The sequence below is a fragment of the Microtus pennsylvanicus genome, chromosome 10, assembly GCF_037038515.1.
Source record: "Microtus pennsylvanicus isolate mMicPen1 chromosome 10, mMicPen1.hap1, whole genome shotgun sequence".
Lineage (NCBI taxonomy): Eukaryota > Metazoa > Chordata > Mammalia > Rodentia > Cricetidae > Microtus > Microtus pennsylvanicus.
In genome coordinates, this window is record NC_134588.1 from 87,674,733 (window position 1) to 87,702,389 (window position 27,657).

Here is a 27,657-nt window from a genome sequence, read left to right on the forward strand (position 1 = left end):
AGGTCTACCCTGAGTGTTGTGGACTATGTCACAGGTCTACCCTGAGTGTTGTGGACTGTGTCACAGGTCTACCCTGAGTGTTGTGGACTATGTCACAGGTCTACCCTGAGTGTTGTGGGACTGTGTCACAGGTCTACCCTGAGTGTTGTGGACTATGTCACAGGTCTACCCTGAGTGTTGTGGACTATGTCACAGGTCTACCCTGAGTGTTGTGGACTATGTCACAGGTCTACCCTGAGTGTTATAGGACTATGTCACAGGTCTACCCTGAGTGTTGTGGACTATGTCACAGGTCTACCCTGAGTGTTGTGGGACTGTGTCACAGGTCTACCCTGAGTGTTGTGGACTATGTCACAGGTCTACCCTGAGTGTTGTGGGACTATGTCACAGGTCTACCCTGAGTGTTGTGGGCTATGTCACAGGTCTACCCTGAGTGTTGTGGGACTGTGTCACAGGTCTACCCTGAGTGTTGTGGGACTATGTCACATGTCTACCCTGAGTGTTGTGGACTATGTCACATGTCTACCCTGAGTGTTGTGGACTATGTCACAGGTCTACCCTGAGTGTTGTGGGCTATGTCACAGGTCTACCCTGAGTGTTGTGGGACTATGTCACAGGTCTACCCTGAGTGTTGTGGACTATGTCACAGGCCTACCCTGAGTGTTGTGGGACTGTGTCACAGGTCTACCCTGAGTGTTGTGGGACTATGTCACAGGTCTACCCTGAGTGTTGTGGGACTGTGTCACAGGTCTACCCTGAGTGTTGTGGACTATGTCACAGGTCTACCCTGAGTGTTGTGGACTATGTCACAGGTCTACCCTGAGTGTTGTGGGACTATGTCACAGGTCTACCCTGAGTGTTGTGGGCTATGTCACAGGTCTACCCTGAGTGTTGTGGACTATGTCACAGGTCTACCCTGAGTGTTGTGGGCTATGTCACAGGTCTACCCTGAGTGTTGTGGGACTGTGTCACAAGTCTAGGGCTGAGGCCCTAGGCTGAGTAAGAAGAAGTGAACAGAGGCAGAACCCATCCTTCTGCTGCCTGCGTTCAAATGCAGTGTGAGCAGCCACTTCACAGGCCTCTTCCCTCTCTGTGATTGGCACATTGTAGCCCTTCAAGCCCCAGCCAAAGTAAAGCCTTTCTTAAGTGGCTATCACCAGGCATTTTGTTACAACAATGCTATAGTAACACAATACTTTAAAAATCCTAATTTAAAAAGTAAATTAGCAATTTAATTAGTAAATTAAAAAAGCTTAATTTCATCCTAATCTTTTGTTCTCCCTCCTTCCATCCCTCCCTCTCTCCTTCCCTCCCTCTCACTCCTCCTCCCTCCCTCCTTTCCCCCACCCCCCATGAGTACACACAGGGAAGCCAGAGGAGGCTCTCTGGTGCCTGCTCTACTACCCTTTCCCTTCCTCTGCCTTATTCCTTTGAGACAGGGTTTCTTGTTGAACCTAGAGCTGGGCTTGCTGAGCCCAAGCCCCAGTGATCCTCCTATCTCTGCCTACCACGGTGCTGGGGTTGCTTGTGCAAGCACAGACATGCCTAGCTGTTTTGGCTTGTTTCTTCACATGAGTGTTAGGCTCTGAACTCAACTATCTCTTTAATCCCTATCTGATTCTTGTTTATGCTATTACACATGGAAGTTCCTCTTTCATTTTTCAGATTGTCATTACTGTAAAGAAATGCAACTGATTTTTATATGTTAATTTTATGTAACTATTAAATTTAAAAGCTATAATAGTGTGTGTGTGTGTGTGTTGTGTGTGTGTGTGTGTGTGGTTGTTATGGAAAGAATTTGCAATAGCGTGTCGATCCTGGTCTCAGCTGAAATGCTCTCTGGCTGTCAGCATTGAGCACAGCACTAACCCTTATCGATTTTGCTGTTGCTCTGTGAGCCAGCGTTTATCTTCATCAGTTTCCTCCATTCTCTTTCTTTATCTCTGCTCTGATCTCCAGTGTTTCCTTCCCTCTGCTGGCCTGGGTTTAGTTTGTTCTATTTTCTAGTTGTTCACAGGATAAAGATCTTCCCTCTGTTTGAAGGTAGCAGATGCAGCTATGAGCGCCTGATAACAGCGCTTTCCCCATGTTGCATAAGTTGTGGTGTCCCGTGCTTTCTTTTTTGTTTGATTCACGTATTTCTAATTTCCTCTGTGATTTCTCCTCTGACACAGTGGGGCATTAGGAGCACTAATTTTATATTTTTGTGAGTTTTTTCTTCTGCTTATTAATTTGTAGTTCTGTTCCACTGTGGTGCAAATAGAATCCGGGTATGTTTTCTGTCTTTTAAAATGTACACTCTGTCCTGGAGGTTGGTTTGTGTACACTTCAGGAGAAAATGTGTTTCTGTTGTTGGTTTGAATGTTTTGTATATATCTGTTATGTCCAGTTGGCCTGTAGTGTTTTTTTTCCTTCTATTACCTTATTAATCTATCATTATTGAACTCTGAACATGGACGTCTTCAGTTACCGTAGAACTATTTTCCCTTCAAATCTGTCTTTCTTGCATATATGAATTGCATGCTTTAAAATTCGTTCAGATTACAAGCTCCTTGGTTTTCTTTTTTTTTTATTATGACTACACTCTTAGGATCCATCCGCGCTGATCTGAGATGCTGCGATTCATCCACTGCTATATGGGGGTTCTCCTCCCCCCTCTCCCTTCTTCTCCTCTTTCCCTTCCTCCCCCCTTCTCCTTTCTTCATCTCTTCTCTCTTTTCTGAGATAGATTCTATGTAACCCATACTGGTCTTAAAATTGTGTTCGCCTAAAAACAAACAAATAAATAAATAAATAAATATGTCCTCCCGCCTCAGATTTGCAGGTGCTGAGAACCCAAGCATGGACCACCATGCCCAGATGTCTGTGTGTCTTCATGTGACTCCAGGGCACCACTTCAATTCTACAGTCTGCATGGCCGTCGTGGTGACTGCGAAGCCGTCTCAGTTGGTTTTTCACTTTAGTTCCTGGCAGCGTGTGCTGTACAGCTTATCTTCAAATGCTTGAGATCCAGATCTTTACTAAAGTGTCTGTTAACGTCTTTGACCTATGGCCTTAGGAGCATATGACGTATATATTTTATGTGACAGTCCTTTGTTGCAAGCCCACTCAGTGGCTTGTCCTTTTATTCTCTTGACAGTATCTTTTTTTTTTTTTTAATTTTGATGCCATCTACTTAATCAGTTTTTTTGTTTTTTGGTTGTTTGTTTCCGGTTGTGCCTTTGGTGTCCTAAGATAGGACACCGTCGTCAGCCCCTTGTGTTGCGCTTTCTTGTTGTGCTCTAGGATTTTTTACAGCTCCGTGTTTTACACGTGGGTTTGTGACCCACTCACTTTTAAGATATGTCCAGGTCCAACTTGCCTTGTTTGTGTGCAGTGGTTCTGGCAGATCGTTTCTCTCCATCTCGCTGCTTTGTTTCTTAGACAAAGACCAGCTGATCTGTTTCTGTGATTTTTATTCCTGGGCTGTGCTCTGTTCTGTTGATGGCTCCTTTGGCAGCGCCACACTGTCTCAATTTCTGTGCTTCACAGCAAGGCTGGAATTAAGGTGGTATCAGCCCTCTAACTCAGTTCTTCTCTCTGGGCATTGTGCTGGCTGTTTGAGGCCTTTCGCCTCTGCATATTAATTTTAGATCAGGCTGTCAATCCTCACAAATCTTGCTGGGGTATCTACTGGGGTCACATTGATTTGCAATTGTAAAGAATTGCAAAGGCTACAGACAACGCTGAATCTCCCTACCCACAAATAGAGAATGTCTCTCCAGGTAGCTGGTTTTCCGCTGACATCTTTCACTATAGGTTGGTAGGTGTCCTTTGCAAATGTATTTTAGATTTATTCCTTTTTATCTGGCATGTTAAGTTAAATGGCATTGTGTTTTCCTCTCAACTGCCGCATGCTCAATGCTGACATATGAGAGTGACCGATGCTTGCATCTCTCCTTGTCTCCTGCAGAATTGCTGGGACCGCTTGTTAGTTTTTGGTCAGTTATTTCAGGTTTTCTGCATAGATGATCATGTTGACTGGAAAGAGTTCATGTCTTTCATCCCAGTCTGAATACATTTTCAATTTCCTCCACTTGACTGTTGAGTAAGCCGAAATGTCCGATGGGGTGGTAAAGTCACAGAGGTGGGTGTCTTTGCCTTGCTCCTGGTTTTGGTGGAAAAGCTTTTGAGTTCTTCACCACTAACCCTGGAGTTCACGATCAGAGCTCTATAGATAATCTTGATCATGTTGGACAATGGAAAGGCACATTTAAAAAAATTTGTCAAGTGCCTTTTCTGTATCTCTTGTTTCTACGTCTCTTGTAATAATTTTGTTTCTTTCTTCATTTGCTCTCTTTTCCTTCTTTTTTTTCTTTTGTTTTTTTCCAGACAGGGTTTCTCTGTGTAACAGCTCTGGTTGTCCTGGAACTCACTCTGTAGACCAGGTTGGCCTCCAGCTCAGAGATCCACCTGCCTCTGCTTCCCGAGATTAAAGATGTGTGTCACCACACTTGACTTCATGAACTGATTCTCTCTGTCTTTTCTTTCAGTGTTCTGCCACTATTTAAATGGTGTTTCAGAACAAAAAATAAAATAAAAAATAAAGTTACAGAGTTATTTATATATTTTTAATCTTGTATAAGGCATAAGAAACAACTACCAACAGAAAAAATTATTTTCTCTACCCCTAGATAGTCTGCCCATAGCTGTCTGCACACTTCAGTCTTTGTGTAGTTGTTTTATTTTATACTTGAAATGACGATTCACAAAGATAGAAAATTAAGAGGTTTTTTTTTAAAAAAAATAATTAGAGAGACAATAATGTGTAAGTTGGCCTTTGCTAAAGAAACTCTGGGAGAAATGGAGTCCTTCTGTTCTCAGGCAGTTGTGCCAGTGCCTGCCCCCGCCACCTCTCCCTCCTCTTTGTGTGGCACCGCTGTGCTCCTCTCCAGGGTGCTCACTGTGTGCTCCCGTGGAGCCGCGGGCACTGTGGCTCCTGGTGTCCTTTCTAATGTCCGCTCTCCAGGGGACTCTGTGGTGCTCAGCCCCTCACCTCCGTCTGCTGCAGGGCTGAGAGCGGCAGGAGACGCGAAGCAGGAGTCCTGGGAGTCAGGCCCACGCAGATGGAGGTGAGGGTTCATTTCCAGGCTCTTCTTCACCATCGCGTGTGACCGTCCTGTGATGGATCACGGCGGCCAAGTTTCTCCCCAGCACGTTTCATTTCAGTGCAAAACCCACAGCTTCTCATCTCCGACATTATCGGATATTGGCTCCAAGGAGGACATCGATAGATCCCGAGATCTCAGTAGAAATTGATTCCAGAAAGACCAAATAAGGGGCAGTCTCCATCTGTGCTGACATGACCCCACCTGTGACATGTAAAACACCTTACATTTTGAACCTGATGGACGCTCATTTCAGCCACTCATATTTGTGTTCTGTCTCTCCTTCCATTTCTTCTTTCTCTTTGTTTTCTTCTGTAATTCCTGGTGGGACCTCATACACGACATTCAGGTCATGTACCTACCCGCCCATCTTCCCCAAGTCACCTGTCATCCCATGACACTTATTCTTTAAGGCACTGCTGCATTCATTCTCTTTCTCCTTTTGTCATGAGATGTCTTCTGTCCTGCCATCCCGACCCTCTGGATGGTGGGTGAAAGTCCTTGTTGCACATGAAATGGGTGAATGATTTCCCCATTTTGGAAACTGAGATAGGAAAGCCGGCCGATAGGCCTGTGAGGGATGTAAACCAAACTCGGAGCATCATAAACTGATTGTTTCAAATGATGAACATCCTGGGGTCAACTCCACGTGAACGTCTTTTTCTATATAACTGAATTTGGCACACTTTTAAAATGTTCTAAATTTATAAGTGCACGACAGAATGTCATGGCATGTATTCAGAGGTCAGAGGGCAGCTTGTGAGAGTTGGTTCCTTTCTTCTACAATATGGTCTCCAGGGATTGGATCCAAGTCATCGATCTTGAGAGCAAGCACCCTCTGAACCATCTTGCTGGCCCCAAATAATCTAGATTCAAGTTACTAATATTTAGCTGAGGGATTTTTCTTGCCCGTCCCCACCAGCTGTAATGGCCACACCAGCATATTTAATCGTCATCGTTCATAAGAGATATTGATCTTTAGTTCTCTTTTCTTTGATGCTGCCGTCTGGTTTTGGTATTAGTGCGATGCAGGCCTTGCAGAATGGGTGAAGACGTGTTCTCTCTTCTGACTGAGACTGGAGGAAATCGGCAGATTCTCATCCTAAAGCGTTTGGGAGACCTTCCTGGGGATCCATCTCTCTGGGCTCCCTACTTCCTTTTGGAATGTTATTATTTATTTTTATTGTTTTTTATTGGTTACTTACTATGTACATTGGCTTACTCTAGTGTCTTGTTTCTTCTCAAGGTGTACATTTGGGCACACTGTATCATTCAAGGAACTTTTTTTTAATCTAGTTATCCTGCTCAGAATGTACTTATTCACACTTTAGCTTGATGGTCTAAGCTCCTATGTCCCGGTCTTTCTCCTCCACCCCTTTTTATGTCTCTCCCCACATTTTTATCTGAGATCTCACCTCACCTAATCTTCAGTCTCATGGATTCCCCCGTTACATCTAACCAAACTCATTTGTCTCTAGTATTGTATTTTCTTGCATTTTTAAAAAAAGATTTTATTTATTTATTAAGTATACAGTGTTCTGCCAGAAGAGGACACCAGATCCCATTATAGATGATTGTGAACCAATGTGTGGTTGCTGGGAATTGAACTCACGACCTCTGGAAGAGCAGCCAGTGATTGTGAACCAATGTGTGGTTGCTGGGAATTGAACTCACGACCTCTGGAAGAGCAGCCAGTGCTCTTAACCTCTGAGCCATCTCTCTGGCCCACATTTTTGTTTTTTAAAGAAGGTTGATCATTTCAAATTTCTATTTATTAGTGGGGTTATGCACATGCCACAGTGCGGATGTGAAAGTCACAAGACAACTTTTGGGAGGTAGACCTCTCCTTCCGCATGTTTGAGGCAGGGTCTCTCCTGTTTCTGCCTTCCTGTGTACTCTAGGCTAGCTGAGCCCACAACTTCCAGGCAGTCCCCTGTTTCCACCTCTCATCTATGTTGGAGTGCTGGGATTCCCGATTTGTGCCACCATGCCTGGTTTTTATTATTCAGATACGTGGGTAACTAAACTTAAGTCTCTATGCTTGTGAAATGAGTACTTTAACCCACAGAGACCTCTCCCCAGCCCACTGATAACTCCCTTGAAATTCTGTTCAGCATGTCCACTTGTCAAGGAAACCATTCCTAATGGCTGTTGTCTTGACTCATGGAATGTCCGCGTTGGTTGGTTGTAACACTGCTGGCTCTGCCTCTGCTGCATGCCTTCTGACTTTGTAAGGAGTGTACGTGTGTTTCCCAGTTGTTATGGAATACTGACCATGTGTAACAGGCTAATGGAGACTGCTTACAAAGGATGTACCAGTTCATCCACTGGAGAGCTGAACATTGGGCCACTGCTACCCTGTGCTGACATGGGGCCTGGAACTCAGAGGTGGGGTGGGGGATTCTTTTGTATCCTATGTCAGACGCAGTGTTCAGAAGGCTCTGCCATGCAGGCAGCCTTCTGTCCCCTCCGTCTGCTTCCAGGGCAGGCCCTCATCACTTGACACAGGACTGTGGGAGAGCTACAGGGATTTGTTAGGATCTGTACCCAGGCATGCTAAAGATGACAAGGGCTCTCGGTCCTTTGACTTCAGCATCAGTGGAGACTGGAGGTTTTCAGGGACTTTCAGATGCTCTTGTCACCAGGAGTTCAGTACCATAGCCAGGCTCTCTGCATCCTCTGCACTGAGCATGTGGGCCACCTGTCAAAAGTCAATGGTATACACGTACAAATAACATTAAGTGGACTGAGCAGGTTGTATTTATATACACACACTTATATTTAAGTGCCACAACCACTGGAGGAAAAGAGACCATGGCTTAGGAAGAGAGCAAAGTGGGGTACCCAGGACGGATTGGAAAGAGGAGAGGGAAGGGCTCATATTTTTAAGCCATTGGCGTTTCTCTGTTAAAACTCTATCGCTCTCCAAGGTGATCTTGCAGAGTGCGGCTGTGGCCCTGTGTTCTGGTGCGCCCCCGGGCTATACCCTCCACAGTCTTGGCCCCTCACTTTCACTGACCTTCTTCCAGGTGCCCACTTTGTCTGTCTTCATTTGGAGAGCATTTTTTTCCTCATGTATTCCTGTAATAGAACGCAATGCCCTGCCTGAAGCAGGGAGAACAGGCTGGAAGGCCTTCTGTCAATTCAGCTATTAGATGTCTAGTCTCCAAGTTCCTGTGGATGCCTGTCACTGGGAAGTTGGCCAGAGGACCCCCCCCCCACACACACACACAAAGTCTGTGGAGGGGCCTCCCCTCTTCCCTAACCCTAATTGTGGACTAACTTCTCTGTAATGAGATTTCTACCCTAGGTTATAACTCCCTGAGGCAGTGCCTACCACATGCAACTGTCTTGCCCAGCGAGGCGGATCCTCCGGTATGTCAGCATGGCTACCGAGCTCTAGACCCCTTCTGCATATGCTCTGGAGTTCAGAGTCTTGAAGCCATTTTCTCTGTTCTAGGAAGAGTCTTCCCACCCCTGTGCGTGGATAAGAGGAATTGGCCTGGAAGCATGTGGTCAGTCCTCAGAGGCTGGAGGAGAGGATGCGTGAGACCGCATGGAGCCGTGGCATGGGCTGTGCTGGGCCAGTCACGCTACCCCTGCAGCCGTGCTGTGGCCAGTGCCGCGGCCGGCGAAACCTCCGTGGACCAGGATGAGTTCAGCTTTGTGGTGGTGGGTGCAGGCTCTGCTGGCTGTGTGCTCGCCAGTCGGCTCACTGAGGACCCAAGCCATCGGGTGCTGCTGCTAGAGGCAGGCCCCAAGGACTTGTTGATGGGGAGCAAGCGACTCCAGTGGAAGATCCACATGCCTGCTGCCCTTGTGGCCAACCTATGTGATGACAGGTACAACTGGTACTACCACACGGAAGCACAGCCGGGCCTGGATGGCCGTGTTCTGTACTGGCCGCGAGGCAGGGTCTGGGGGGGATCCTCATCCCTCAACGCCATGGTCTACATCCGTGGACATGCCGAGGATTATAACCGCTGGCATCGTGAAGGTGCTGAGGGTTGGGACTACGCACACTGCCTGCCCTACTTCCGCAAGGCACAGAGACATGAGCTGGGAGCCAACAGGTACCGTGGTGGTGATGGGCCACTGCACGTGTCTCGGGGCAAGACCAACCACCCTCTTCACCAGGCCTTCCTTCAGGCTGCACATCAGGCTGGCTACCCCTTCACCGAAGACATGAATGGCTTCCAACAGGAGGGGTTTGGCTGGATGGATATGACCATTCACCAAGGTAATGATTTTTAATTAACCCTCTTCTAATTATAGTCTTTCCTCCTGGCCCCTTGATAGTTGGTAAGTGCCAAAATAAGGCTAGTGTTAGCTGGGAGGGAGATTCTTCACACCCCTAGGCGTTATAGGACATGGCCCAACCTCTTGGACATCCGCCGAGTCTCTAGGTCATGGGAGCAGCAAGATGAATGCAGACTCTTCAGGGGCCTGTCTAGCCTGACAGGGCAGCCAAGCCCTACAGCCACAGATCTAGGAAGCCGAGATCGGCAGGGATCTCAGTCCTGCTGGCGTCTATGGTCAGGATGAACACAGTGGCCTGGCCGGGGGCAGGAAAGGCCTTGGGAAGAAGCAGCTCTGCATAGTGAATAAGTCTAATAGACTTGCAGATGAGAAGTTGAGGCAGAAAGAGATGGCACAAGACTACTGGCCTTAACCATCACCTCTGTGTGGATGGGTGCAAGTAGACACAGCGTGGGTGGTGCAGAGCCTTGATCACAACAGGACAAGCCACGGGGCTCTAAGCAGCCTAGACTTCAGGGTGGGGCGTCCAGGTCCCAGACATACCTTGAAGACAGGCCTTGCACAGTCAAGGGCAGGACAGGACAGAGCTGCTTTCTCCAGCATGTTCCCCCTGCCCAGGAATGAGGGGAGGGGCAGCCGGTCACACATGATCTTGTTCCATCATATAGGGAAGCGCTGGAGCACAGCCTGCGCCTACTTGCACCCAGCACTGAGCCGCCCCAACCTCAGGACTGAGGTCCAGACCTTTGTGAGCAGAGTGCTATTTGAGGGCACACGCGCAGTGGGCGTGGAGTACTTCAAGAATGGGCAGAGCCACAAGGTGCGCTGACTCCCGTGGAAGGGGTGGGAACTGATTGGGCAGGAAGGGGTGGGCAGTGATCTGGCAATCAGGCTGTCCTCACCAGCCAAATGCTCCTGTCCCTATGATGAGTTAACGGCAGGTAATGGTGGCAGGATATGTCCCTGGGGTCTTAAAGGACAGAGGTCAGAAGCCTCCAGTCCCAGCACCTGTAGACTCCTTGGTACCCTGCTGTGAATGCCTCCAGAAGCCTCTGTCTTCCATATCCACCCCACGCAGTCCTCTAGTATCTTCTACGTGGTTTCAGGGTCCTGGCCTGTCAGAAGCCATTAGGTTGATCCTAGAAGTTTAAAAACCCTCAAATATAATCATACTATATACACATGGTGCCTTACCTCACCCTCCCTCCCAGGAGAGGGGGCTATTTGTGTGCTTGCTTCAAACCACGCTAGTGCCTGCTGTCATTGATCTCCTTAGAGCTCTACTGTCCCTGTTCTCAAAGCCCCTGTCACCGTAATAGCTATGAGTGAAACTCACACATGGTGACTGGATGTGCAGGTTGCTTTGAAGTAGCTAACAAGAAGCCCCCGACTCTTTACTCTGGGACCTGGGAGCAGACTCTCCACATAGTGCCATGTCCCAAGGCCACATTCTTGTGGTCATGGCAGTAACGGTCAGCTGACTTCTCGAGAAATGTGACTGGTGGTCCCCTGCCTCTTCCAGGCTTATGCCAGCAAGGAGGTGATCCTGAGTGGGGGCGCCATCAACTCTCCACAGCTGCTCATGCTCTCTGGCATTGGAAATGCGGACGACCTCAAGAAGCTGGGCATCCCTGTGGTGTGCCACCTGCCTGGTGAGCTCCTATTCCGACTGCTGCCCACGGGGTGGCTCTGGGGAGGCCAGCAGCTTCTTGCGTGGAGTGGGGAGGTGGCATGTCTTAAAAGTGTCACAGCCTTCCTTCCTACAGCTGAGGGGCTTCTGACACTCCTATTACAGGCCCCCCAGTCTTCATTTTCCTTCACCCCTCCCCCGTCGGGCAGCCTCTGTACCCTTTCCGAGCGAGCGCTTCCTGTTAACAGTAGGGCCGAGATCACCACCAGGTCAGGCCTGGCGTGAGAGCTCTATCCCCAAGGTTTACAAGTACCTCTTGGCACAAATAAGACCAGCCTGGGGCTCCAGCGTCACTGTCCATATGAAGAACCACGTGCCATCTTTTCAACTGTCTGTAATGCCCTCAAGGGCTTAGCAGTCTTCTTTCTTCCCTCATCTTGCATATAGAAGGGGCTGACCTTTCCCCGGGAGCTTTCCTCGAGAAGCCTATGGAAGTGGTCTGTGTCCTGACTGCCCTCTGTGTGCTTGAGTTTGAATGAGCTTAAGTGGTGTCTTCACAGCATGCTGGGATTGCTTCCTCCTTTGACAGACTCGGGACAGAGCATGGGGCTGACAACTGGCAATCTGGCCAGTAGACACCCAGTGTCCCTTACCAAGCAGTACCTGCTAGAATTGTGGGCCCTGCCCTTGGAGGGTGCTTCTGAGATGGGCTGGTCAAAGGCACCTGAGTGGCTGCTGTAGAGGGGGTGGCAGGGCAGGTGGCTTTAGCATTTGAGAGAGGGCCAGACTTGTCGAAGACAGAAGTGGTGACTGGGGTGGACAACTCGTCTGCCGGGGGCCAGGACAGACAAGAACCGGCTTAAAAGATAAATGGACTGGAGGGGTTTCCCCTGTGTTAGCCATTTTTCTCAACCACTCCATCCTGTGCCAGGAGTTGGGCAGAACCTGCAAGACCACCTGGAGATCTACATTCAGCAGGCATGCACACAGCCCATCACTCTCCACTCGGCCCAGAAGCCTCTGCGGAGGGTTTGCATCGGACTGGAGTGGCTCTGGAGGTTCACAGGTGGGCCTGCCTCCCGGTGAACTTGGTGGCTATGGTCCTTGGGCATCATGGTTTCCTTTTGATTAGCTGAGATGAGCTTCAGTTGCTAGGTATGAAGTCAGATGACAATCATCAGAGCCCATTTTTCTGTCTGCAAGGTGAGGACACCAAGGACCTGCCTTGCAGGCTGCCGTAAGGGGACAGGAGGCAGTAGCGCATGTTGAGGAGGGCCCTTGCTCAAGGTGATGCCCACTGAGCAGGATGTGGGATGGGCTCATAAAGCACGTGGCCTTTGCAGACCTGAAGCCCCTCATTTTTGGCACGTAGCTGGCATTTGAAGTTGTGATGCTGGGTATGGCCACCTGGAGAAAGAAAACAGTTATGGACAGACCTTGATGCCAAGCCCCAAGCCCAGGAAGGGAGACATAAGGGAGGAGGGGACATGGGAACAGTTGGCCCACCTGCCATAACCTGACTGGCTCTTCTGCCTTGTCTTCATGGGACCTTCAGGGGATGGAGCCACGGCCCATCTTGAAACAGGAGGGTTCATCCGCAGCCGGCCCGGGATCCCCCACCCAGACATTCAGTTTCACTTCCTGCCATCCCAAGTGATTGACCACGGGCGGAAATCCACCCAGCAGGATGCTTACCAGGTATGCAGATAACCATGCCCAGAGACTGTGCTTTCCTGATCCTGCATTAGACTAGGTTTTCATGGTGTTATCGGTCCCACTATGCAGACCTTCATTTGGTACTCTGCTCCCCAGTGGCTACTATCTGACTGGAAGAAGAAAGGGGACCCAAGCCTTATGCCAGGGAGAGAACCCAGGAGCCAGTCTACAAGATGAATAGAGGGCAGGATCTATACCAGTGACCACAGGCAAACTACCTCAGACCCAGGATCATGCCTTGAAAGTTTCAGGCAAAGGAATAAAGGCCAGACAGGGGTGGGGAGGTTGGAAGAAGGTCAGATACAAAACCTTTATGCTCTACATTGAATACTGAGTCCACACCCACAGGGAAGCAGGGCCTTCTCTAAGCTTCTGAGAGGTAGTTAATGGAGATTACTGTGCACTGTTTCCTCTGAACCTTCCTAGGTACACGTGGGAACCATGAGGGGCACAAGTGTAGGCTGGCTCAAACTGAGAAGTGCCAACCCTCGGGACCACCCCGTGATTCAGCCCAACTACTTGTCAACAGGTAACTCAGAGGCTACTTTGTGTCCCCTGGGCCTGCCATTGTTTTAAGGAATCTTTATATAGGGCTCCTTTCTCGGGGTCCTGTTTCCTAACACTGGGGATGCTCTCAGTTTGGGGTCACACAAGGTAGCGGGGGGCGGGAGCTCATTTTGCATGGCAGGACAGGGGTGCAGCTTGCAGACCCATCTGCAGGAGGTACAGATGCCAGGCCCGTGCGTACTCCCTGCCTGGCCTTCCCCGCCCTTCCTTTGGGCACTGAGAGCATGCTGCATTCCCGGCTGGCCTCTACATGCAGCAGCGCCAATACTCACAGCCCACGTGGAAGGTTTTACCCCCGTCGCATGGGGACTTGACAGTCACATGGTAGCAGAGTAGATTGCATATCTTTACCCCTGGTTGCCAGAGAAACCAGACCTCAGACACCAGCGTGAGCCTCTTGGCACCATAACTGCTTCTTGGCAGGTGACAAGCGCTTGCAACTTGGTTCTCCACGTCCCTGATCTTTGTCCCTCAGTTCCACTTGACCAGCAGAGTAAAAGGAGGGGGGGAACTCATTTATCTCTCCTCCACAGAAACCGATATCCAGGACTTCCGTCAGTGTGTGAGATTGACCAGAGAAATTTTTGCACAAGAAGCCTTGGCTCCCTTCCGGGGCAAAGAGCTACAGCCTGGAAGCCATGTCCAGTCAGACAAAGAGATAGATGCCTTTGTGCGGGCGAAAGCAGACAGTGCTTACCATCCCTCCTGTACCTGTAAGATGGGCCAGCCCTCTGACCCCACTGCTGTGGTCGACCTGCAAACCAGGGTCCTCGGGGTAGAAAACCTCAGAGTCGTTGATGCTTCCATCATGCCCAGCGTGGTCAGTGGCAACCTGAACGCTCCCACAATAATGATTGCAGAGAAAGCAGCTGACATTATTAAGGGGTATCCTGCACTCTGGGACAAGGATGTTCCTGTCTACCAGCCGCAGACTCTGGCCACCCAGCGTTAAGGCAGCCCACTGCCTGAGGATGACAGAGGAATTCATATCAAGCCAAGAGATCCAACTCATGCAGCCCTGCCCCAGATAGTTCCTGAACCTGTAGACTCTTGGGACCCAGATATCCCTACTCATGGCTAAGACCTTCATGGTATCTGAGGAAATAAAGCCGTAGCAGTGAGTGAGGCAAGTCCCTTTTCCCAGTGTCTCTCTGAGGACCCTTGGAGAAAGGCTAGCATGCAAGCAGGGGCCTCGTCCTGACCTCCTGGAGTTAAGTTAGGAAGCTTAACTCTTGCATGATTTTCTTGCAAGCCCTCCAGCCACCTCCAGCCCAGTGTTCTGTTGCCAGGAGTAGAATGATCCTTTCCCTGGTGGCCCACTCAAGGCCACTTCTGCAAAGGCTGGGTTCTTGAGCTGAACTGGGGCTCTCCAAGGAAGCGTTAGCAGAGGCCGAGAGCCAGAAAGAAGCTTAGCCAGGGCTGGTACCTGAGCTCATGTTCGCCATTAGAGGAAAGGCAGCTGACAGCTGGAGGATACTGGCTGTCCCCTCTCCTGCTTTGATTCAAATCTGAGGAGTGAGGTACAGGAATGGGGGGCTCAACTGACTGCATGACTCACTTGTCTCGTGCTGGCTGTCCTTACAAGAAAATGAAGACCGGACACATTTTGGATTAGTTTCTCTAAGACGTGCAAAGCCACCTTCTCCGATGGGGAAGAGCAGGATAACTGTACAGAAACCTGCATTGCGAGACCGAGAGCAGTGTGTGTGTGTGTATGGGGGGGGGGGGGATCGGGATCCCAGGCTCCACCAGGATTGACTGGGAGTGGCAGGAGCTGCCTTCTGGGTGGTTGAGTCCAGATAGTTGCATCTGAGAAAGACCTTCCAGAAAGGTTTAAGTAAAAACCATCGCATTTCTATGAAAACCAGGCTGCTTCTGTTTCTTTGTTTCATCTTACCTGTGCCTTGCTTTCTTTTTCCCCCCACCCTGTTCCAAAAGAAAGTCAAAGAAAATCCTTGGTCTGCCAAGAGAGTCTCACAGAGCAGGTGCCACACAGCACCCATCGGTGGTGCCCTTAGCCACGGAGGTGCCACCCGTGGGAGGGCCTCGTTCTGCTCTCATGCATAGCGGGATTTCAGATCAGACTAACTCCGGCGTGCTCCTCAGTTCCATCCAGGCCTTTCTCTCACTTTGGCAAACCAAGGCAGGCTCCGCATGTCCATACCACTTAGCTACTAAGGAAGTGTTTCTGGAGACAAAAAGCTCAAAGATGTCAAGTGGGAAATTATTGTTGGGGTTCAGACTCAGGACACAAAATACGTGATTCGGAGGGTTCCTCGCTGAAGTCCTGATGGCCTAACATGGCTGTTCCCGTTTCCAGCTCCAGAAGAACAGATGGATATGCAGGACAGTCCTGCTGGGGTGCTCAATCCAAATGCCAGGGCTGCCTGGAAGTCCCAGTGCCACGAGCGAGTGGCAAAGAGACACAAGCCTGCTTGGTTAGAAAGCGGCGCTCACATCGGCCCTGTTAGACTGAGTTCGTGGGCAACCAGGCAGACTTTGTTAGCTGAGTAGGCTCCTTAGCAAGAAGTCTGTAATACCTAAACCATGGAAGGGCCACATGCTGCCAAAACTGGTGGACACACATTTAGCAAGTGTACGTCCTGGGGTTGACCCCTAGAATCAAAAAGAAAAAGCTGCACTCGTGCCCAGAGCTGTGGGGAGCCCGGCTTTGCTGAGAGAACTTGAGCCTACCTCACCGTTGGCCAAATGTGTTCCTGACAGAGTAAGGAACAGACTGTGGAGAGAGACAGGAACAGCTGGTCTGCATGACCGGAACAGTCACTGAAGCAGGAAGTGTTGTGACCCAGAAGCTCCTCTGCCGCCAGTGCTGGCTGCAGGGTTACTTTCCATAAATTCAAATCGGTTCTTCTCAGCCACCACCCTGCGTCCCGCAGGCCTCAAAAGTTTCCATATTTCCACTGATAAACAGTCACGATATCAAATCTAATGCAAAGATTTTTATCTTCAAAATTAGGGAGGAAAAGAACATGGCCTACCCCTAGGCCCTAGTTGATGGCCTGGGTGGCCCCTGCTGGCTGAGCTGCCAGTTCTGTAGCGCATTCTCCAACCATTCTGATTCCAGAAGCCCTTCTGAGACTCTCCCTAGTTCCCCAAGGCCCTCCCCCTTCCCAGAAAGCAGAGCTGGGGTGGGTTGTGTGTATGTGTGTGTGGGGGGGTGCCCATGATGTGCTGAGGTGGGTTTTGTGTGTGTGTGTTGGAGGAGTGTCCATGATGTGCTGGGGTGGGTTTTGTGTGTGTGTGGGGGGGGGAGTGTCCATGATGTGCTGGGGTGGGTTTTGGTGGGGGGGGGAGTGTCCATGATGTGCTGAGGTGGGTTTTGTGGGAAGGGTGTCCATGATGTGGTAATTTGCTTTGACAAGTAAATCAACACTCCACCACCCCCCCCAATAAAGGCAAAGATAATAAAGACGGGAAACGGCTTAGAGCATGAAATAAAGCTTGTCTGCTGATGAGTTGGGCTACTGGAAGTGGGTGGTGCACCCAGCTACTGTCTCACGCCCCTCTGGGTCACAGAGTGACAGGCTTTCCCAATGAGGTTCTTGCTGTTGGTTAGCGGACATAGTGATTCCCACACTTCCTAGTGTCCATTAGAAAGCATGACCTTAAACTAAAGCAGTGGTCCAGGGAACTCAAAGTCATTTAGGGGGTGGGGTGGAGAACCAAAAATCAGAGGTATTTAGTCTTAAAACTTCTTTAAACGGGGGGAAAAAAACCATGCTCTACAACTTCAAATTTTTCTTACAAAGAGAAATTTAATATTAGATGAGAGGTTGAACCAGACTTAAAGCAGACACACTGGGAAGTGGAGCAGCCTGAAAAGCCAGGCAGCATTGGTGGACTGACTTTAGGAAAGATAATCACCCGTTCCAGAACACGCAGTCCCGGCATGGCAAGCGTGATCTGCTGATGTTAAGTCGCACAGACATACAGACAGACACCCAGCAGGAAAAGAGTCCAAGAAATGCTGATGGTGGTTTAGCCCTTTAGGAGAAGCAACCCTCTCTGCAGCTGGTGCAAAGTTACTATTGGCCTTGGAGGAGCCCGAGGGCAGAAAAAGCTGCCTGAGCCCAGGGCTGCCGAGAGCACCTGCCCCTCTGAAGCTCTCCCAGCAGAGCCAGCTCTGTGAGGAGAGCTCCCGGTACAATGAAATTATTACACAGTTTGTTCTGAAGAACGTTTTGCATTTTAATAAAAAAAGGCTTTATGTCAGGAAATCGTCATTTACAAACCTTGAAGTGTTTTTGCCTGCATCTGGAGTAAGAATGTCCTAGGGAGAGGTTTGTGAGGTCTTTGTAACAAAAGTGTTAGTTACAAAAAAAAAAAAAAACCAACCAACCAAACAAAAAAACAACAAACCCAAAAAACTTGTTTTTCCACAGGCTGTCTGTGTACTAGATAAAAATTTTGAACCCAAATTGGTACCTGTATTTTTGATTGCAGAGAATCCTTATCAGAAAAAAAATAGGATGGTATCACGTGACTGTTGACAGAATGGGAAACTTGGACAGTTTGACCGATCCCAAAGCTGACCATGCCTGGGTGTACAGTCAGTGCGTGTGTTCTCATGAAGATTCCAGCCCTCATTCACTTGCGTCTAACCGCTTTCCAAGAGAACACAGTGCGCAGGAGCTATGAAAGGCAACAGGACACCCTGGACAGACCCCAACATTCCCGGTCCTCACAGTGCTCCCCTCTTCCCCATGCTGGTACATCCTTGGGAATGTAAGCCGATGCCTGTAGTTCGCCTGCGCGGTTATTTCAGCATCAGAAACCAGAAGCATCCTGCAAGGACAGCTCAAGAAGCTGGACCAGTGGATGCCCCTGGGTGGAGTAGCCAGCTGGACCTGCTATATAACCAGCTGACCAGGGGATTATAAAGTGAAACCAAACCAAAGATAAGAGGTACAGTATAAACTCACAGAACCCAAAAAAAAGAGCAAATAGTCATCTTGATATCTTATGTAAAGATAGGTTTATAGTGACTCAAAATATTTGAGAAAAATTCTGAAGTGTCAAGTTCTTTTGAACTCAAAAGTTTATCCCCAAAAGATTCTTTTACTAAATATGTGAGAATTGGCTCTAATTCTCCTAATTCTGTTTAGCCCAAGTAAAAATACTAATAATTTCTAGATTTTGGTGGGAAACTACAATTATTAGGACCCATGGATATTGCTGCAGTTCAAATACGGTACGATAATTACAAAATATAGACCATCTCTTTACAAATACAAATTGTATATTACAAGTCATGTACAGGAATCTACCATTTTTTAAACAAACTAACGTATCTAAGTTTACCTGGTTAGCAAGTGCTACTCCTCCAGTTTACAGTTGCCCTTCGTGTGACAGAACTGACCACCTGAGTGATGTTCTTGTATGTAAACTGGCGTCACATAACAAAACCGTGTCTGTCCGCTCCCTCTCCCCTCGGTCTGGACAGCTGCACAGGAATCAGGAAGCAGTGTGTTGGGGGAGGGGCTCAGAAATGGCTGTGCTGGGCCCAGTGAGTGTCTGATATGCTGGACTGATGACTGAGGTAATGACACAGATGTGGTGACCGCCACCACCTTGAACCTCTGTCGTGCCTTCAGGTAAATGGGCATGGGCATGTGCCCCGGATGTGAGACTTGAATTCCTGTGCAGCCCTTCTGGCCTCTGTGCAGGCCAGGCTGCCCTCCTCACCCATCCTCTCGAGGGGCCAGATATACTGTCTTCTGAGGCTGGGCCCGAGTATGTGGCATACCACACGCTTGGCCACTCAGAACCTGTTCCTACCAGGTTATGGCTTCCTTGGGGGCGTGATATCACTTGTACAAAATTCTAATTGAGCATTTTTCTCCCAACTAGTGCCTAGACGGTCCTAACTATGAGGCACTTTATCCCTGGCCCTCCCGTGCCCGACCCAGGCTGACGCCAGCCTCCCTCACTGGGCTACAAGGTGGTGATGCAGATCATTTCACCCGCCAGGTCCTCTTCCTCTCGCCCAGGGTCTGGCTCCTCATCGCTGTAGCCGGGACCGAAGTCCTGGAGTTCATAGTCCTGGCAGTGTGCGATGGGGCCCATGTCCCCATTGGCTCGAGGACACACGCTGCCATTGAGCAGAGTGCTTGCTGCGCTCTCCATCTCGTCTATGGTGAGGTCACAGGCATCGGCAATCTCATGCTTCGTTGCTGAGACAAATTTTGGGTCCCTTGCGTAGCGCCCTAAGCCTTCGGATATCAGGACCTGCACAGAAAAGAGGATCGATGGCATGCGTGGGAAGGTCCACCTCAGCTCTTACTGCACAGCATGCTTTAGGGACCCCGTCAGCTGTATCTGCTAGACTTTAACTGAAAACGACCTCAGCGCTATCAGTGTCCAAGAGCTGAAAAGCTCCACAGGACTGGGTGGGAGCCAAGGCACTGAGGGAACGTGGTGGACTTGGTAGATGGCAGGACTCTGACAGGACTTGGCAGTGCCAGCTGGGATTCACTCGGGTCTGCAATTCCACACCTGCTGCTGAGAAGCCACCCCCAGGTGGTGTGACTGTAGAAGCCACCATGGTCACCACTGTCCCCTCCCCAGGCTGCCTTGATACTCACTGCTTCTACCAGGCTGTCTGCGCTCCTTTGCTTGTCAGTGTGTTTGTTCCGGAAGCTGCTGGGAACAGTCAGGCTGGCTGGTGTGAAAGTCCTATAGGAGATGTCGGGCTCATCTGTGTACCAGGAACTGCGGTGGAGGGATGGCAGGCTGCCATTGACCTGGTCCAGAGATTCCGAACGGTCCACCTGGATCAGGGGAGTGTAGCATGGGGTCCAGTCCCGGTATGGAGGGGTGGCTGGAGGGGTGGCCCATGACCGGGTGGAGTGACTCGGAGAGTACTTCTGGGCTTTACTGGAATCGAGGCCTGCTACGGCCATGATCTGAGGAGGGAAGTAGGGAGAAGTCAGGCTGGCTTGTGACTGCTGTACCCCTCAGAAGACTGGGGAAAGATGCAAATGTACCAGAGACAGCTTAAGAGCTGACAGGGAAACTGGGGCATCCTAGCAGAGTGAGCTTCCTCTTCCTCGAAGCCATAAGGCATTCTCCTTGACTGTAGTTGCCCCAGATGAGGAAGAACTGGGAAGGTAAACAAGCTAACACTGCCCACATCTCTCTAGGACTCAGTACTGATGCACACGGCAGGGCAACCCGCAGACTCTGGCTCACGCAGGATAACAGCCAGTTTTCTCTGCTCTAGCACCTCTCGCTCATCCTGTAGTGAGTGTTGTCTTCCCTGAAGCACTGAGCACAGTCATGATTCTCAAATGTCCTCTACAGCACAGCCACCTTGAGATGTCTACTGCTACCTGTTTGCACTGACTTTGTAGTTGGAGTCAAGGATGTAGGCCAGTCCAGGCCAGGAGCCGAGACAAACCTGGGCTTGTGCCTGCTGGATCACAGAATCTTAGAGACCTACTTCACTGTCTGAGTTGGGACACTAGTGATCTGGGATTTCAAAAAGTTCATCTTTCTTTCATGATATACAGGAAAGAAGTTAAAATTAGTGTTAAAAGTGCAGGTGAGTGGGTTCAGTGGTTAAGAGCACTGACTTATCTTCCAGAGGACCCGGGTTCATTTCCCGGAAGCCATATAGTAGTTTATAACCATCTGGAACTCCAGTGTTGGGAATCTGCTGCCTTCTAAACAAAGGGCACCAGACATACATATGATGGGCATACACACATGCAGGCAAAACATTCTTTAAGGGCTGGCAAAGGTGATGAGAAAATCTTCAATGGCCATTAAGTACTTATAGGTTCAGAGCTTGGAGTCAGAACCTCAGGGAAATCTGGGTCTGTTAATTGGCTGCCTGGGTGAGGGTAGCTGGCATCTCCCTTGATCAATCACCCCACACAGCATCTCTGATGAGATAGTTCAAGAAACACACACATATATGCATGTGTATGAACATATGTTGTATATATGCACATATATATGTAGTCATGCATCTATACATACATACACACATGCATGCATGCACACATCTATCCTTAATCCCCTGGTGAATGGGCTTGGAGATATTGGCTGCCTCTGGCTCAGCTGCCCTTCCTGTGAGCTGGTGATCCCCTCAGTCCACAGAGGAAGCTCACCCACTCTGATGACCAGAACGAATGACTGATTGGAGGAGCCACCTCTCTGAGTGAGTGAGTAGTAGCAGTAGCTACTGGAATATTACAAATGGCTGAACTGCCTTAATGCAGACTGCATCAGGCCCAGTATTCTAGGATAGGATGTATGAAATCCAAGGATGCCCAGTCCCCCCTTGGTTGCATATGGGACTCCAGTAGAATGGGCCCTGGGGGATCTCCCAGGGAGGCCTGCCCCAAGGACAACCAGATCAGAAGATGCAGGCTCTCTGCTTCCTCCATATGTATACCAGGGAAGAGGGCATCCCAGGTCGGACCCCAGCAGGGGTGAGGCCAAAGCGTCTCACCTGCTGCTGCATCAGGTGCAGGGGCAGGGCCGCACGGTGAGGCAGGGCAGGTGAGAGAAGGATGTCTTCTTGGCTGCTTTGCCTGCGCAGACACTCAAAGTTGAAGGATGACCTCCGATGGGCTGAGAAGTAAAAGCACGTGACAGGTGGTGACGTAAGTCTGGACAATGTGACCTCAGGAGTCACATTCCTGGGGCATTCGGCCGTATGTCTCATCCAAGAGAAATAATTACACAATCCCCCAACCCAGGGATGGGAGGACTAAATGAAGCAAGCCTGCTATAGAATATTTCTATAAGGTAGCAACCACCTTTCAATGCTTGCCTGCTCTCAGGTGGCCCAGGGGAATCTGTGCTCAGTCATAGGCTCTGCAATGTGCCACAGAGATCCGTTCTAGAATCTTAGGCACTCCACACTATCCTATCCCTGCCCTCCACACACCTCCATCTTTCTGAGGTCCCCATATTTGAGCCTTTCTTTTAAAATTAAATTAATTCTGCCGATCAGCTTAAGCAGGCAAAATAATCAAATTCTTTGCGTAGAAAAAGCCACCTTCCCCAGCCTAAATGTGAGTACGTCTAAGAACTTGCCATGTGCTGAAAGCAACTTCAGGCAGAAGCTCACTGATGATCCAGAGCTTTTGGCTTTATAGGACACTAGGCTTAGGTTTCTGGGGTCCTTTCGCAAAGCCAGGGCAGTCCTAGAAGCCCTTCTACTCAGCTGTGGACTTCAAGGAGTCCTGTCTGTACTCTGCATTAATCCAGCTGTTCTTTCTGAGGTATCAGGCTTTCCCAGCCCAGCAAAACTCCACATGTCCCCAGTTCATGTATGGAGATCAGGGACTGGCACGAAGAGGCCTCCCAGCCATGTCGGACTTCACAGAAAGCTTTATAAACAGGTCTACAATGTAGAGCAGGTCAAGCCCTTGGAATGGATGGCCAGTGGCAAGGCAGAGTTAGTACTGTACTCAGGACAAGGGGCATGCTTGCACCTCCCATCCGAGCTGCCACTGCTTATACAGAAAGCCCCTCCTTGTCTGCTAACCAGTGTGATGACAGAAAATGGGCCTCTCGGTCAGCACAACCTCTATACCCAATACCTAGACAGGCCAGCAGTTCAGAACTGGGAGAAAACAACCCTTCTACTCATCAGGATCCTACCTTTAAAATAAGTCCCAGGTCCTCTCATCCAGTGGGCTCTACAGTCTCTGGAAGATGTGACACTTTCATCACCCTTCACCCAATCCCACTGGCTAAGAATACGGGCCAGTGTAGCCAGATGTCCCCCCCCCCCCGCCGCCCCAGGCCTGCTAACTGGAGGGCAGTGCCAGTGTTCTTTCAGATGAAGAAGGTGGCTATCCTCTGCTGTGGGGTCAGGGCAGTCAAGTGTCCCCTAGTGAAGACAGACGGCCTGAAGAAGGCAGCGGGAACGGAAGGGAATGGACTGTGCTCGGCCTATTTCCACCTGTTTCGTTTAGCGTTTACGGGGGAGGGAAAGGCCTCATTTAGCGGCATGTGTTTGGGGATAATTAAACATCAAGCACTCAGACGGCTCTGACTACACCCCCAACAGGCCTACAGAGTAGGGCAGGGCCAACCAACTGTGTTCGTTCCCCAACGCACAGTCAGGTTCAGGAGCTCCTGTGAGTCAGCTGCTTCGGTTACTAAACAGAACCCTCAATTAAGCTTCGCTGCTCATAAACACAAGAAATGGATATTCTTAACCATTATAAAACACCCACGCTTGGCAGAATTCAACTGCCCTTTAAGGGATTGGCAGAGACTTGGGGATAACCACAACTACAGGAGAAAGGAGAGCCCCATTTCTCTCTGACCCAGAAGGGGCCTGCTCTATGTGGGGGTCAATCAAGGCCCTGGACTGCCCTGGAGTGAGGGAAGGAACGGGGAGGAGAGGTTGGTCCCTAGGATGGACCCAGGTGCTACTCAGAGGCAGAGGTTCTCCAGACAGTCCTGGGCCAGGGAGCTCTGTCTGTCTGTCTGCCTATCTACCTATCTATCCATCAGAGGCTCAGTTCTCCCACTGTGGAACAGGAGAGTTGGATGGACTATGAGTCTTGCCTACCTCTCAGGATGGATGCAAGATCAAAGGCAATGAGCCGGGCGGTGGTGGCGCACGCCTTTAATCCCAGCACTCGAGAGGCAGAGGCAGGCGGATCTCTGTGAGTTCGAGACCAGCCTGGTCTACAAGAGCTAGTTCCAGGACAGGCTCCAAAACCACAGAGAAACCCTGTCTCGAAAAACCAAAATAAATAAATAAATAAAAATTTAAAAAAAAGATCAAAGGCAATGAATGCCCTGTGCACAAAAAGCCTCCTCTTAGAGGGAGTGTGGAAGTCTGGGGCCACACTCTGCATCTCTTTTCTCAGAAATAATCAGTTCTGGGGACATAGATGACAAACAGGAAAGTACTGTCTACCGGGGTACTGGCTGATCTTAGGAGTTAGCAGCATCTCCATGGTAACACAGATCCATCATTTATCCCATGGGAGGGATAGGGGGCAGGCATGGTACCCTCTGGCAGGCTTCACCCTAAACAAGAAAGCTGGCCTCACATGGTGGGGTGGGAGGTAGAAGGCGTCTCCTCGGAGATCTCCGCGAGTCATAGCCAATGGGTGAGTCATCATCTTCTAAGAAACTTTGGGGGTGATGGTAGCCTCGGGGCCTCTCAAAGTCCATGGAGCTGCCTGGGTACCTGTTGTAATAGCTGTAGTTTTGCCTGGCAATCGGCAAGAGAAAAACAAGAAGGTACACATGAGGTTCTGGGCAACGACTTTGACCTAGCTCAGACAAAGCCTACCCTGCTCCCTTTGCAGTCAGTTCGGAGCAATGGAAGCTTCCAGGTGAAGACCAAGGACCATCTGAGGGAACTGGGGCTTGGGATGAGCCACACAATAGATGTTTTCATGCCAGGCACAGGCCGAAAGCAAATGGCAATCACACGGACCTTGTCGACCTGACTACCCTTTATCTATCTCTTGGAGACCATTGTCCCAAGAACCTGACCTTTCCAGGTAGCTGACACGGGAATGCCATCGGCATGCAGGCTCCGTACAGTGTGGAAAACGGGAGCGCACAGACAGGTCCATGGTTGGGTTCTTGTTTGAGGAGCATGTTTCTTTTTTTCTCCAAAAAAGAAAATGAAAAGGTTGGCCCGTTGCTGCTGTTAAAGTAGCCTGAGGCTAGCGGAAATGGCTAAGGATATCTAAGGAGGGATCTGGGATGAACAAGCCCCCAAAGTGGGATCCACAGGTCCTTTTGGCTCCAAATCAGTGAATGTGGAATTTGGGTGTTAGCAGGAGGTAGTGCACAGGTAGGGGTCAGCTGTGCCTCAGGAGCTGACTTATGTTATGTTAGGACACATAAGGCCATTTCCACTGTATGGGCCCTCAACCTGGTAAGATAGTGATGTGTAAGTCAGGAAGGACGGTGGGACGTGATTTTGTCTTCCTGGAATGGCTGCACTGTCCTAAATCAAAGTCTCCATTTTTTAATATTTTTAAAAAGGGTTGTTTACTTTCATTTTACACATGAGTGTTTTGTTTGCATGTATGCATGCCTTGTGCATGCAGTGCCCACAGAGACCAGAGAGGGCATCATCTCCCCCAGGAACTGGAGTAAGTGAGAGCTGTTAGCTGCTATATGAGTGCTACCAACTGACCCTGGGTCCTCTGTGTCCTCCGCAAGAGCTCTTCACCCCTGAGCACTGCAAAGGCTTCTGTTGGCCTGCTGCATTCTTTCTGCAGGACGGAAGTTGGGAGAAGTAGCTCTGGCAGAGGGAGGCTGTCCTAATACCTTGTTCCCTTACCTCCAGGAAAGATCCTCATAGATCTGATAGAGCAGGAAGCAGAGGCCAAGGTTGGTGCTCCCAAGTCAGTTCCTAAGAACTTACTTTGCAGGCCAGGTGTGGTGGTACATTTGAGAGGTGGAAGCAGGCAGATCTCTGTGAGTTTGAGGACAGCCTGTTCTATACAGTGAGTTCCAGGACAGCCAGAGCTATGTGGAGAGGCCCTGTCTTAAAAACACAGGCTCCCTAAAAAAGAACTCATCACTGAGATGACGGGGGTCTGTCAGCCATGGCAGGGCCAGAGTCCTTGCTGAGGCTCTCGGAGGCCCAAGGTGAAATAAGGCAAGCTTGAACTCCTGTTTGGTGTGGCTACCAGAACACTGAGTGGGAGCGGGAAGAGTGGGGGAGGGCTGGTCTTCTGAGATCAGCTCAGGCTGAAGCCCTCACCTGCTCCAGGTGGGAGAGCTGTCATCTTCGCAGCACTCCTCGCTACTGAAATATTCCTGTTCCCCCAAGCAGTAGGAGTCTCTAAAGTAGCCCTGTGTCTCAGGGTCTTCTCGGCAAATAGTTGGAAGTTGCTCATCGCCTGACTCAGACCTGCAGTTGGGAGAGAGATCTGAGAGTGTGAGGAGGCGATGCCCAGATTCCCCAGTCCACCCTCAGAGTGCCTGCTTCTTCCTACACACTCCTGCCCCTGACCATGTGACTACTCAGGCCCTGGCCGAGATGCTCTGTGGCTGTGCCCATGTGCATCTGTGTGTGTGCGCTTGTGGTCTCGGAGTACATCTATGTGTGTGCGCATCTGTGTGTGTGCGCTTGTGGTATCAGTGCATCTGTGTATGCGTGTGCATCTGTGTGTATGTGTGCTTGTGGTCTCTGTATCTTGCACACCGCTGGAGCCAAACAAATGTGCCTAGAGACCTTGAGACCTAGACACAGACATAATTCTGGAGTAGCACTGTATACAAGAGAAGACGTGAGGTTTCCATGCTCACTCCCACCCACCCCAGCTCTGATCGGTGTGATTGCAGAGCCTGGGACTGAGACTTCTGTCCCTCTGACTGCATCCTATCAAGTGCAGCTACTGGAGGAGTTCTGGGTTTTACCAACAAATGTTCCTGGAAAACGTCTCCTGAGGTTTCCATAGGCTGCCCTGTGCCAGGCCTGCCTGCTCCTGGCCTCAAGTTGCAGGAGACCCAGTGGGCTCCAAGACATCAACCCAGGGCCTCCTGATCTTACTGGAAGCAATGAGCCTGGAGCCCTTTCTTCTCTTGTCCCCAACAAAATGATCATCCTACTTGTTCAGCCCAGGACAACTCGTGTCCATAAGAACATCCCCGACACATACTGAGGGTTATGGGAAGTTAACCCCAGGGATCTGGCTCTTGGTTTACAGGATATCATCTGGGCTTTGCTTCTCCTAAGCCCTATAAGAATCTGGACCCCCAAAGCAGTTAGACACAGGGGCAGAGAAAGGGGGAAGGCGAGGGGGCACTGGTGCTTGGATTGCAACAGCATCTATGCCTGGACCTAAAAGTCCTTTTGCTAGAAACAAATGGGAATTTCTCATTCCTGAATGCAAGCTCTGGCATTTTGAAGATCTATCAGGTGACTTGGCTAAAAGACCTATTTCTTCTTCCTTGACACTGAGCAAAAGTCGTGGGTAACAGGGCAGCATGGTATTTAAAACAAAGACAGAGGCAACGGCAACGGGCACCTACCTAATGTAAGTTTCATAATAGCGGGTTCTATCCAGGAAAGGCATACCATGGGAGGGAGGGAGAAGAGAACAGTTAAACATTTCCAAAAGCATCAAAAGTACAGACACCAGCCCGCCTCCTGGGGGTGGGCAAATATGGGCTTGCTGGCTACATATGGGCTACTATTTGCTTTCATGTGACCCATGAACTCGGGAGAGAGTTTACATTTATAAAGGGCAGAAATGAAGTAAGAAGAAGAGACCATTTCTAATCCTACAGAGCTCAGGGTTTGGTATCTACAGAAGAAATTCTGTAACCTCCAGCCCAAAGCATCTTGTCAAACTGGGGAAGGTG

At 49.7% G+C, this 27,657-nt stretch overlaps 2 protein-coding genes across 21 annotated transcripts in view; one reads left to right on the forward strand and one right to left on the reverse strand.

The window, feature by feature from the left end:
- The window catches only part of Chdh (choline dehydrogenase), a 36,108-nt gene extending 20,928 nt beyond the window's left edge, over positions 1-15,180 (forward strand). For 3 of the 4 annotated variants that reach the window (XM_075988906.1, XM_075988909.1, XM_075988908.1), the window contains exons 2-8: positions 8,608-9,387; positions 10,076-10,227; positions 10,930-11,059; positions 11,969-12,103; positions 12,593-12,735; positions 13,180-13,282; positions 13,854-15,180. In XM_075988906.1, the coding sequence (XP_075845021.1) occupies positions 8,658-9,387; positions 10,076-10,227; positions 10,930-11,059; positions 11,969-12,103; positions 12,593-12,735; positions 13,180-13,282; positions 13,854-14,272 (1,812 nt within the window). In that variant the 5' untranslated portion in view covers positions 8,608-8,657 and the 3' untranslated portion in view covers positions 14,273-15,180. The remainder of the gene's footprint in view (positions 1-8,607; positions 9,388-10,075; positions 10,228-10,929; positions 11,060-11,968; positions 12,104-12,592; positions 12,736-13,179; positions 13,283-13,853) is intronic. The other variant, XM_075988907.1, reaches the window with a different exon arrangement.
- Positions 15,181-18,562: 3,382 nt separating this feature from the next.
- Positions 18,563-27,657, reverse strand: part of Cacna1d (calcium voltage-gated channel subunit alpha1 D) — a 302,791-nt gene continuing 293,696 nt past the window's right edge. For 15 of the 17 annotated variants that reach the window (XM_075988926.1, XM_075988927.1, XM_075988923.1 and 12 more), the window contains 6 exons: positions 27,325-27,351; positions 26,051-26,200; positions 24,372-24,535; positions 21,800-21,921; positions 19,926-20,246; positions 18,563-19,569 (listed from right to left, as the gene is read on the reverse strand). In XM_075988926.1, coding sequence (XP_075845041.1) covers positions 19,276-19,569; positions 19,926-20,246; positions 21,800-21,921; positions 24,372-24,535; positions 26,051-26,200; positions 27,325-27,351 — 1,078 coding nt within the window. In that variant the 3' untranslated portion in view covers positions 18,563-19,275. The remainder of the gene's footprint in view (positions 19,570-19,925; positions 20,247-21,799; positions 21,922-24,371; positions 24,536-26,050; positions 26,201-27,324; positions 27,352-27,657) is intronic. The other 2 variants (XM_075988914.1, XM_075988925.1) reach the window with 1 other exon arrangement.